This window comes from Rhinopithecus roxellana, chromosome 5, assembly GCF_007565055.1.
Source record: "Rhinopithecus roxellana isolate Shanxi Qingling chromosome 5, ASM756505v1, whole genome shotgun sequence".
Classification (NCBI taxonomy): domain Eukaryota; kingdom Metazoa; phylum Chordata; class Mammalia; order Primates; family Cercopithecidae; genus Rhinopithecus; species Rhinopithecus roxellana.
The window spans coordinates 158,482,307-158,494,293 of record NC_044553.1 but is presented as its reverse complement, the minus strand read 5'-3'; the positions used below and the strand labels follow the sequence as shown (position 1 = coordinate 158,494,293).

The 11,987-nt window shown below is 45.4% G+C and overlaps 1 protein-coding gene across 6 annotated transcripts in view; it reads right to left on the bottom strand.

The window, feature by feature from the left end:
• EML1 (EMAP like 1) overlaps positions 1–11,987 on the bottom strand; it is a 211,863-nt gene that overhangs the window by 13,080 nt on the left and 186,796 nt on the right. For all 6 annotated transcript variants that reach the window (XM_010353665.2, XM_010353666.2, XM_030931466.1 and 3 more), the window contains 2 exons: positions 10,043–10,110; positions 6,725–6,813 (listed from right to left, as the gene is read on the bottom strand). In XM_010353665.2, the coding sequence (XP_010351967.1) occupies positions 6,725–6,813; positions 10,043–10,110 (157 nt within the window). The remainder of the gene's footprint in view (positions 1–6,724; positions 6,814–10,042; positions 10,111–11,987) is intronic.

Below are 11,987 nucleotides of genomic sequence, written 5' to 3'. Positions count from 1 at the left end.
CACTACCACCCACCACTGCTACTGCCACCGCCACCACTGCCGCCACTACCACTACCAGCACTACCGCCACCACCACCACCACTACCGTCACCACCACCTCCACCACCACCACCACCACTACCAGTACCAATATCACCACCACCACGACCACCACAACCACCAATATCACCACCACCACCACCACCATCACAACCACCACCACTACCACTGCTGGCGCCACTACCACTACCAGTGCCACCACCACCACCTCCACCACCACCACCACCAATATCACCACCACCACCACCACCACAACCACCACCACCACCACCACTACTACTACCACCACCAATATCACCACCACCTACCACCACCACCACTACTACCAACACCACCACCACCACCACTACCACCACCACCACTACTACCACCACCACCAATATCACCACCACCACCACCACCACAACCACCACCACCACCACCACTACTACTACCACCACCACCACCACCTACCACCACCACCACTACTACCAACACCACCACCACCACCACTACCACCACCACCACTGATTGGTGACTGTTAGAGGAGCAGAAAGCAAATGCATTATCTCAGAAACTGAAAAATAAAGTGAATGAAATCAAGCATTAATCCTGACTTTCCTATATGAACTCTACCGCTGAGTACCAAAATAGTAGATGAAGGAAAGTTTCTCTTCATGAAAGTACTATATCTAATAAACGAAGAAGAAAAGCTAAACATGTAAATCAATAGTTGGCAACATTTATGGTTCTTGGCACTGGGTATCAACAGCTGCTAATGTCACAAAAAGTGAGAAAAAGCCATTATGTGCCTCCTAAAGGAAAAATACAGCAATACACATAGAGCTTGAATATGACCAAGCCTCGATATCCAGAAATCACTTTACAGGAAATACAGGGGACAGAGAAACACGTGAAACACCACCACAAAGATGCATTCAGCAAAATCCATTGTGGAAAATGCTACAGGACAAATGAGTCAGTTTCATCAACAAATTTACTGTAATAGAGGGAGAGAGAGAACACCTATGGATTAACAGAAACTAGTAAGTCATATCAACCAACTATCATTGTGTGGGCCTTTTTTTGCTTCCTGGTTTAAACAAATTGTTAAAAAAAAAGTAAATTGAAAATTTGAACATGCAACTGGTCATCTGATGATATTAAGACATCAATGCTAATTTGGGTTGGGGAGGAGACAATGATACTGTAGTTATATTAAAAATAAGAGGGCAGGTCTGGTGCTGTGGCTCACGCCTGTAATCCTAGCACTTTGGAAGGCCAAAGATGGGGGTGGATTGCTTGAGCTCAGGAGTTCGAGACCAGCCTGGGAAACATGGCAAAACCTCATCTCTACTAAAAATACAAAAAAATTAGCCAGGTGTGGTGGTGCATGCCTGTAGTCCCACCTACTCGGGAGGCTGAGGTGGGAGGATTGCTTGAGCTTGGGGGTGGAGGATGCAGTGAGCCGAGATCACGCCACTGCACTCCAGCCTGGGTGACAGAGTGAGACTCTGTCTAAAAAAAAATGGCAGAGCTGGGTGCAGTGACACATGCCTGTAGTCCCAGCTATTCAAGGGACTGAGGCTGTAGGGTAGTATGATCACGTCTGTGAGTACCCACTGCACTCCAGCCTGCAACATAGTGAGACTTCATCTCTAACAATAAAAAAGCCATTAAAAAAAAAAAAAAAGAGCTGCTAGGGGCAGTGGCTGATGCCTGTAATTGCAGCACTTTGGGAGGCTGAGGCGGGAGGATCACTTGAGGCCAGGAATTTGAGACCAGCCTGGCCAACCTGGCAAAACCCTGTCTCTACTAAAAATACAAAAATTAGCCGGGCGTGGTGGTGTAAGCCTGTAGTCCCAGCTACTTGGCAGGCTGAGGCAGGAGAATCGCTTGAACCTGGGAGGCAGAGGTTGCAGTGGCTGACATTGTGCCCCTGCGCTCCAGCCTGAGCAACAGTGCAAGCCTCCATCTCAAAAAGAAAAAGAAAAAAAAAACAAAAAAACCAAAAAACCCAAAAAATAAGAGGGCAATTCTTCTAGCTGTGGCCAAATGGGAAGGTTGGCCAATCCTCTCCCCATAAGGCAATTATGAAATTCTATAGAACTGACAAAAACAACAATTTCCACACTCTGTAAATTGAACAGAGACATGAAAACCTGAGAAGTGCTTATGTTTGAAAACCTTCTCAACTTCAGGTAAAAACAGGGTGAATCTATCGTGTTCTTCCCTGGGCTGCCCTCACTCCTTCGCAGCAGCTGGGCCAGCACAGGGGTCCTGGCAGGGAAGAGCAGGTTCTGAGGACCACGTGCCTGTTGCAAAGGGGCTCACTCCATATGGAGCCCGGGACAATAGTGGCACTGGGATGGAAATGCCCATCTCTAGGGCAGTTGGGTGGGGAGGGCCAAGCTTTCTACTCACCTGAGGTTATGGTTATTGTATGGGTGAGTGTATTCCTGGCGGATACGGAGGCTGGTGCATGCACAGTGGAGGCAGGAAAGGATCCTGGCTATTCAGACACCCTTCCGGCCAGTCTGAGTCTGCACATGTGCATAGAGGAGATGTAAAAGGGCAAGTGGAAAGCAAAAGCCAGGTCCACATGGAAATGGCCTGAACTTTGAACATGCCCTTCTACCTGCCCACAGAGCCACTGGCAGAGGACGGAGCCTTACTGGCCTAAGTTATTTATGCATAACCTCTGCCCAATCATTCATTCAAACTACATGAAGCAAAAATAGAGAAATTTGGTGGCTCCTGCCTGTAATCCCACTTTGGGAGGCTGAGGCAGGAAGACTGCTTGAGCCCAGGAGTTTCAGTTTAGAGACATGGGAATACCCTGTCTCTAAAAAAATTAGCTGGGTGTAGTGGTGCATGCCTGCAGTCCCAGCTTCTTAGGAGGCCGAGGTGGCAGAATTACTTAAGCCCAAGAGGTCAGGGCTGCAGTGAGCTGTGTTCGTGCTAGTGTACACCAGCCTAGGTGACAGAGTGAAAAAAAAAAAAAAGAGAAATCTGAATAGACTTATAAGAAGAAATTGAATTAGTAATTAAAAACCTTCCCACAAAGAAAAGCCCAGTTGGTTACAGCAAATTCACATACATTCTGTCAAATATTTAATATAAAACCAACTTTTCACAAACTCTTCCAGAAAACAGAGGAGAGAATACTTCCTAATTTACTCTGGAAGGCTGGTAGTACTCTCATAACTGAGACACACAAAGATGCCACAAGGAAAGAAAACTATATACCAATATCCCTTAGAAACATGGAGGCAAAAATCCTTAATAGAATACTAACAAACATATGTAAAAGGGATTATATACCATGATTAAGTGGAATTTATCACAGGAATGTGAAGTTGGTTTAACATCTGAAAATTAATACATGTAGTGATATTAATAAAATAAGATGAAGGATGAAACCCACATAATAATCCCAACGGATGCAGAAAAAACATCTGATAAACTCCAATCCCAGTCACGTTAAAACCTCCAAACAAATTAGAAATAGAAGGGGGCATCTTTATCCCTCAGGATGAAAGACTGAATGCTTTTTCTCCTCAGAAAAACAGAGGAAAATTAATAAAATATAGTGATATTAATATAATAAGACTGAAACAACTTTCTGTGGTTTCAGTAACCTGTGGTCAGCTGTGGTCTGCAAATATTACGTATAATACAGGCTGTGTTTTCAACAAAAAGTGCTGGGACAGCTAGATATCTCTATGCAGAGCAAACAGGCTCTTCCCTCTCACCATCCACAAGACACAAGTCTTGTGCACTCTTGTAACTCTTGCGTAATTAACTCAAATGGATCATAGACTCGAATGTAAGGGCTAAAACAACTCTTCTAAAAGAAAGCACACGAGGAAATAGTCGTGATCTTGGATATAACCCCAAAGGCATGAGCCACAAAAGGAAAAATTGATAAACTGAACTTCGTCAGAATTAAAAGCTTTTGTGCTTTAAAAAACCCCATGAAGAAAATAAAGGCTGGGCATGGTGGCTCACGCCTATAATCCCAGCAGTTTTGAGAGGCCGAGGCAGGTGGATCACTTGGGCCCAGGAGTTTAAGACCAGCCTGGGCAACATGGCAAAACCCTGTCTCTAACAAAAATACAAAAATTAGCCAGGTGTTGTGGTGTGTGTCTGTGTTCCCAGCTACTTGGGAGGCTGAGGTGAGAGGACTGCTTGGACCTGAGGTTGAGGCTGCAGTGAGCCACGATCGTGCCAGTGCACTCCAGCCTGGGTGACAGAGCAAGACACTGTCTCAAAAAAAAAAAAAAAAAAGAAAGAAAGAAATAAAAGATAAGCCATACATTCAGAAAAAATATTTGCAAATCATCTATCTGACAAAAACTGTATATATGGAATATATAAAGAGAACTTACCACTTAACAGTAAGACAAACAGCCCAATTAGAAATTGGCAAAATATCTGAACAGATATTTCACCGAAGAAAGTATTGGAATGACTAATATGCACATTAAAAAATGCTCAATATCAGTAGTCATTAGGGAAACACCAATTAAAACCACAATGAGATGCCATTACACACTCTTTCGAATGACTATAATCAAAAAGACAACAACAAGTATTGGGAGGATGTGATGATACTAGAACCCTAGCACACGGCTGGTGAGAATGCAAAACAGGACAGGCAGTCTGGAAGTTTCATTAAATGTTAAACATAAGTTTACCATACAATTCGTCAATTCCACGCCTAAGAATTTACCCGAAAAATGAAAACAAACACAAAAAGGCATACACATGAATGTTCATAGCATTATTCATAATAATAAAAAACCAGAAACAATCGAAATCCATAAGGCCAGAGTGCAGTGGCTCACGCCTGTAATCCTGGCACTTTGGGAGGCTGAGGTGGGTGGATCACCTGAGGTCAGGAGTTCAAGACTAGCCTGGCCAATAAGGCGAAACTCCATCTCTACTAAAAATACAAAAATTAGCCAGCTGTGGTGGCGTGCACCTGTAATCCCAGCTACTCGGCAGGCTGAGGCAGAAGAATGGCTTGAACCTGGGAGGCAGAGGTTGCAGTGAGGCTCTGTCTCAAAAAAAAAAAAAAAAAAAAAAAAAAAAAAAAAAAAAAAATCCATCATTAACTGATGCATGGATAAACAAGATGTAGTATATATCCATAAAACGGAAAACTACCCAGCAATTAGAAGGAATATACTACTGCTATGTGCATAGTAACATGGATTAATCTCAAAAATATGATTCTATGTGAAAGAAGTCAGATGCAACCAACTACATATTGTAGGAATCCATTTATACGACATGTCCAGAAAAAGCAATTTTTGGAAACAGAAAACAGATCAGTAGTTTCCTCGGACCAGGGGTGAGGGTGGAGGTGAACTGCTAACGGGCATGGAGGAAACTTTTTGGGTGACGAAAAGGTTCAAAAACTGGACTGCAATGATGGTTGTTGCATAGCTCCACAAGTGTATGAAGAATTGATGAGTTGTACATTTATAATGGCTCATTATTGTATGTAAATTATTCCTTAATAAAGCTGTTAAAAAGAGTCTTTATCTTTTTGGGATATATACAATTATTAACAGATGATGAGATGTCTGGGAACTGCTTCAGAATATGGGAGGTGGGCAGTGGGTAGGGCTACAGACGGAGGAAACTGGCTAAGAGCTGATCATCGTTGAAGCTGGCAGATGAGTACATGGGGTTCATTATTCTATTCTGTTTAAATTTGTCTATGTTTGAAATTCTCCGTAACACAAGCATAGTGACCCAAAGGAGGGAAAAGAAACCTAAATGCCACAATTATGTGCATGTCTAATTTAAAATGTACTCTGAGGAGGCTTGTGAAATTTTTTCTTAAAAGACACGGACACAGAATCTCAATTCTGTTGGGATTTTAAAGTAGTGGATACAATAGTAAAGACCTGGAATCAACCCAAATGTCCATCAATAGTAGACTGGACAAAGAAAATGCGGTATATATACACCACGGAATACTATGCAGCCATAAAAAGGAAAAAGACCATGTCTTTTGTGGGGATATGGATGGAGCCGGAAGCTGTTATCCTCGGCAAACTAATTCAGGAACACAAAACCAAACACCGCATGTGCTCATTTGTAAGTGGGAGCTGAATGATGAGAACACATGGGCACACTGGGTGGGGAACAACACACACGGGGGCCTGCGGGAGGGTGGTGAGGGGGAGGGAGAGCATGACGAACAACAGCTAATGGGTGCTGGGCTTAATACATGGGTGATGAGTTTTTTTTTTTTTTTTTTTTTTTGAGACAGAGTCTCGCTCTGTCGCCCAGGCTGGAGTGCAGTGGTGTGATCTTGGCTCACTGCAAGCTGCGCCTCTCGGGTTCAGGCCATTCTCCTGCCTCAGCCTGCCAAGTAGCTGGGACTACAGGCGCCCACCACCAAGCTCAGCTAATTTTTTTGTATTTTTAGTAGAGACGGGGTTTCACCGTGTTAGCCAGGATGGTCTTGATCTTCTAACCTTGTGATCCGCCTGCCTCGGCCTCCCAAAGTGCTGAGATTACAGGTGTGTGCCACTGCGCCCAGCCGGGTGATGGGTTGATCTGTGCATTAAACCACCATGGCACACGTGTGCCTATGTAACAAACCAGCACATCCTGCACGTGGACTCCAGAACTTAAAATAAAAGTTGATTAAAAAAATGAAGTACTGAATGGTTTGGAGTCTAACCTGGTGAGTATCGCATTACAGAGAGCTGTTCATTTCCATCTGTGTGAACGGTGACCAAGTCTTTTGTTTCTGTGTCAAACACAAACCACCTGTTGTCAACATGAGAAAAAGCACAGTAAGTTGTTTAGTGAGAAAATGAAGATTATTATAATAGTGGGATGAATAAAAATTATTAATTATAAAAGCTTAATAAATACTCGAAATTTGCTTAATAAGAAAGCTTGTTCCCAGCTTTTATTCAAAGAAAATTTCCTATAAAAGCATTTTCTAATGAAAGGAACAGTATATTGGCTGGCATTCAAAACTATGCTGTTATCAACACTATGATATGGTTTCTCTGTGTTTGTGCTTTGTCATTTACACATGGAGAGAAAGCTCTGGGCAGGGAAGATGCCAATACCTAGGACCAGGGCATATGGTGAGAGGAAGCAGTGAAGGGCCACCTGCAAGAGCTCACCCAGGTTTCCAGGGCGAAGCAGGACCATGCAGGAGGACGGGGCTGGGACAGCTCCAGGGTGGTGGTGTTCCCAGTGGTGCTGCAGACAGAGCAGGCTGAGAGTACAGGCCTTATGGGGATGCTAGCCTGCAACCAACAGGGCGAAGGAAAGCACAGAGCAAATGGGAGAAATCGGAGTGGAGGACTGGTCTTAAAATTTCACCTCGCTGGGCCATTTCCTCAGTGGTGAGATGGGGAGAAGAGCCAGGTCTACTTTGCAGGCTCAATATGAAAGTCGAATGATAATGGACGTGGAAGTGCTTTGTATCCTCTGATAAGCACACAGTACCCATTAAACGTGTGTTAACATCAGAATGACGGAACTCTCCTGCCTGTTAGATTCTCAAGGGGTGGTGGTGAGCCCCTGGTGTTTTAAGGATAAATGGAATGCGGGCTCCCTGCTGCTGCAGTTTCTAAGCTGCGTGAGGACATCCCATCAGCATGTCCACTGCAGAGTGAGTGTCCCTTGTCTTCCACAGGAGCCCTCTAGCCAAGGATTGTCAGAGGTCCTGACCCCCAGAAATGTGGATTTTGCTTCTCAGGGCCGATTTCTTGCATCTTCAACAACCATTTACCTTTAATGTGCTATTTAACCTTAGTAGAGGCTGGGGCTGATTAGAACATGGTTTTGTAGTATCCTGTTAAATCAACAGCATCAGGAGCTAAGCCCAACCTAGGACCTGAATGGCAAGAGGCATAGATGAGGGGCTGGATTAGGTGACCCGACCCATCTCCTCCACCACAGGACACTGTGATTCTGAGCACTGTCACCGTGTCCTACACATACAGCAGGTATGCCGGCATCTGTCAGCCTACTGGGAGGCCAGTCATCAGAAGGTGGGGGCCTGATGCGTTAGAAGCTTCAGCTTTCTCAAAGGGAGTCAACTGGGAGGTGGTGTGTGTGTGTGTGTGTGTGTGTGTGTGTGTATGTGTGTGTGTGTGTGTCTGCGTGTAAGGATACACAGATGTTTTCATGAAGAATTCTGTTGGATATGTGGAGCCCAATACTTAAGATATTGCTGCCTATGACCTACAAAGGGCTACCCTTTCTCTACCCATATAGGCTGTGCAGTCATAACAACAGAATCTAAGTGCTACACTTTTTAGAGAGGAAGGGTGGGAGGAAAAATATTTGACTGAAACCACAGTAAATGTATGCAGTACGACGACCAGCATAAAGGTTCAATCAAAACCCGGAAAACAATGATAATAATAACCCCTGCAGTGCCTAACAGGCAGCCTCGGCAGGTGCTCTGCACGCTGTCTCCTTCGATCCTCAGTGCAACACGGCCAGGCAGGGAATATCACCATTTACAGAAAAAGAAACAAATTTGGAAAGCTTATGTAACTGGCTCAAAGACACTGCTGCTAAGTGGCAAAGCTGAGCTGCAAACGCAGATCACCATCCCGCATGTAGGAGGTGCCAGGTGAATAGGTATTAACTCAATTGGAGGCTCAGGGTCTGGGCGGTTCCTAAAATTTTGAAAGCGAAGCTAGAAAAAGCATTTATTTTCTATTTTTAATTTTTTTTTTTTTTTTTTTTTTTTTTTTTTTTTTGAGACGGAGTCTTGCTCCATCGCCCAGGCTGGAGTGCAGTGGCCGGATCTCAGCTCCTTGCAAGCTCTGCCTCCCGGGTTTACGCCATTCTCCTGCCTCAGCTTCCCGAGCAGCTGGGACTACAAGCGCCCGTCACCTCGCCCAGCTAGTTTTTTGTGTTTTTTAGTAGGGACGAGGTTTCACCGTGTTAGCCAGCATGGTCTCGATCTCCTGACCTTGTGATCCGCCTGTCTCGGCCTCCCAAAGTGCTGGGATTACAGGCTTGAGCCACCGTGCCCGGCCTTAATTTTTTTTTTTAAGAGATGAGGTCTTGCTCTGTGGCCTAGGTGAGGGTACAGTGGTGCAATCATAGTGCAATGCAGCCTCAAACTCCTGATCTTAAGAGATCCTCCTGCCTTAGCCTCCTGAGTAGCTAATACAGGTGTGGATCACCACACCCAGCTCAATTTTAAATTTTTTCTAGAGATAGGGTCTCCCTATGTTGCCCAGGCTGGTCTCGAACTCTTAGCCTCACAGGATCTTCCTGCCTAGGCCTCTCAAAGGGTTGGGATTACAGGTGTGAGCCACTGTGCCCAGGAGTAGAAAAAGCATTTTTAAACGCTCAGCACTTTGAAATGTTTTCTTGCTTCATTCCAAAGTCAAGGCTCCTCCCACAGACTAAAGATCAGAGCTTGAGAAGCTCCACAAATCCTCTGACACTGTAGGCAAAATGTGTGTGTGGCTGGGTGTGGTGGCTCATGCCTGTGATCTCAGCACTGTAGGAAACTGAGGTGGGAGGACTGTTTGAGCTAGAGTTCAAGACCAGCTTAGGCAACACAGTGAGACCTGCATCTCTACAAAAGATAAAACATTAGTTAAGCATGGCAGTGCACATCTGTAGTCCCAGCTACTTGGGAGGCTAAGGTGGGAGGATCACTTGAGCCCTGGAGGCTGCAGTAAGCTGTGATTGTGCCACTGCACTCCAGTCTGGGTGACAGGGTGAGACTTGTCTCAAAAAACAAACAAGAAAAGTGTGTGTGTGTCTAGTGGAGGTAGAGGGTCCTTTTCCAGGAGAGAGTGTCTACAACTTTCCTCAGATTTCCCCAAGGATCAAAATGTAATGGGCCACTGTTTCAAGTTTTGCTTTTAACTTAATTCTTGGTAAGTCATTAGAAGCTGCGAACACGCAGCCAAGAGCTGAGCAGGGCCTGTTCCTGGGGAAATAGAAACAACAGGCCTCTTTTCCATAAGCTTTGCAAGCACAAGCCCTGCTGGCATGGACTTACCTCCCAGTGAGTGTTCCGACTGCAACCACAGACCCTGAAGGATGAAAACCAGAAGACTGAGCTGGATCCTAAAATATTTTAAAGGAAGTGTAAATTGATGAACAGATAGAACACTATAGCATAAAACACACACACACACACACACACACACGTGCGCATGCGCACACACACGCTCACACTTCTAATTCCTTAGGGCTATATGGCTCTATGTGAAAAGTCTCTTTTCTAGAGAAAAATGTTTCACTACTTGAATGAATGCCGCATTTCAATAATGCTAAATTTCTACCCACCCCCACCCTTTTTTGAGGCAGGATCTCACTCTATCACACAGGCTGGAGTGCAATGGCATGATCATGGCTTGTTGCAGCCTTGACCTCCCAGGCACAAGTGATGCTCCTGGCTCAGCTTCTGAAGCAGCTGGGACTACAGGTGTGTGCCACCATGCCTGGCTAATTTTTTTATTTTTTATTTTGTAGAGATGGAGGCTCCTATGCTGCCCAGGCTGGTCTCAAACTCCTGGGCTCAAGTGATCCTCCTGCCTCTGCCTCCCAAAGTGCTGGGATTATAGGTATAAGCTATTGAGCCTGACCTAAATTTCTATCGTTTTAGGATTTTTCCCTTTTTGTCTTATATCCTTTCATATCTACAGTAATCTGATGAAAGACAGGTAAATGCCCTTCTACAACGTCAGTTTATAGAACCAAGCCCCTTCAGTTGACTCCCTGTGCTGAGTGGTAAGCTCATCGAATAGTGTGCTTGATTGGTCTGGAAAGACAACCATGGCACCCAACTCTATGACACAGAGACTGGGTGAGTGTCCACTGGGTGCAAAACACTATGGAGGCCTGGAAGGATCACGAGATGAGCGAGGCACATTCTAGGTTTTGATCCAGTGGAACACACTCACAGTCACCACTAACTCGGATACAAGATGGAATGATCCATGAAAGAGATACAAATCAAGGTGCTGTGGAATCAAAGGGGAGGGAGGGATGAGGTGACACTGGGAAGCTGGGACAAATCAAGGTGCTGTGGAATCAAAGGGGAGGGAGGGATGAGGTGACACTGGGAAGCTGGGACAAATCAAGGTGCTGTGGAATCAAAGGGGAGGGAGGGATGAGGTGACACTGGGAAGCTGGGACAAATCAAGGTGCTGTGGAATCAAAGGGGAGGGAGGGATGAGGTGACACTGGGAAGCTGGGACAAATCAAGGTGCTGTGGAATCAAAGGGGAGGGAGGGATGAGGTGACACTGGGAAGCTGGGACAAATCAAGGTGCTGTGGAATCAAAGGGGAGGGAGGGATGAGGTGACACTGGGAAGCTGGGACAAATCAAGGTGCTGTGGAATCAAAGGGGAGGGAGGGATGAGGTGACACTGGGAAGCTGGGACAAATCAAGGTGCTGTGGAATCAAAGGGGAGGGAGGGATGAGGTGACACTGGGAAGCTGGGACAAATCAAGGTGCTGTGGAATCAAAGGGGAGGGAGGGATGAGGTGACACTGGGAAGCTGGGACAAATCAAGGTGCTGTGGAATCAAAGGGGAGGGAGGGATGAGGTGACACTGGGAAGCTGGGCCAAGGCTTCGCGGTGCAGATGACTGGACTTGGGCCTCCCAGGAGAGGAAGAATTACCACTGGTGAAGGTGAGATGTGGCCACTCCAGTCGTTTTTTTGGACCACAGTGAAGGCGGCAACAGTGTAATAAAAGCAATGGAAGCAACACAGCTCTGGGCATATTTGAGGAATGGCAGGTAGGTCAATGGGCTTACAGCACAGCGTGTATGACGCTAGTGATGCCACTGCCACGGTAAGGACTTGGATCACTAGGAAATAAGAACACTTTGAATGGTCTTGTCCTTTCAGTAAAAAGAGTGACACGATTGCATGTGTGTTTTAGACAGAAGGGCACTTGGCAGCAGTGTTTAGGATGAAGAGAGAAGAGATTA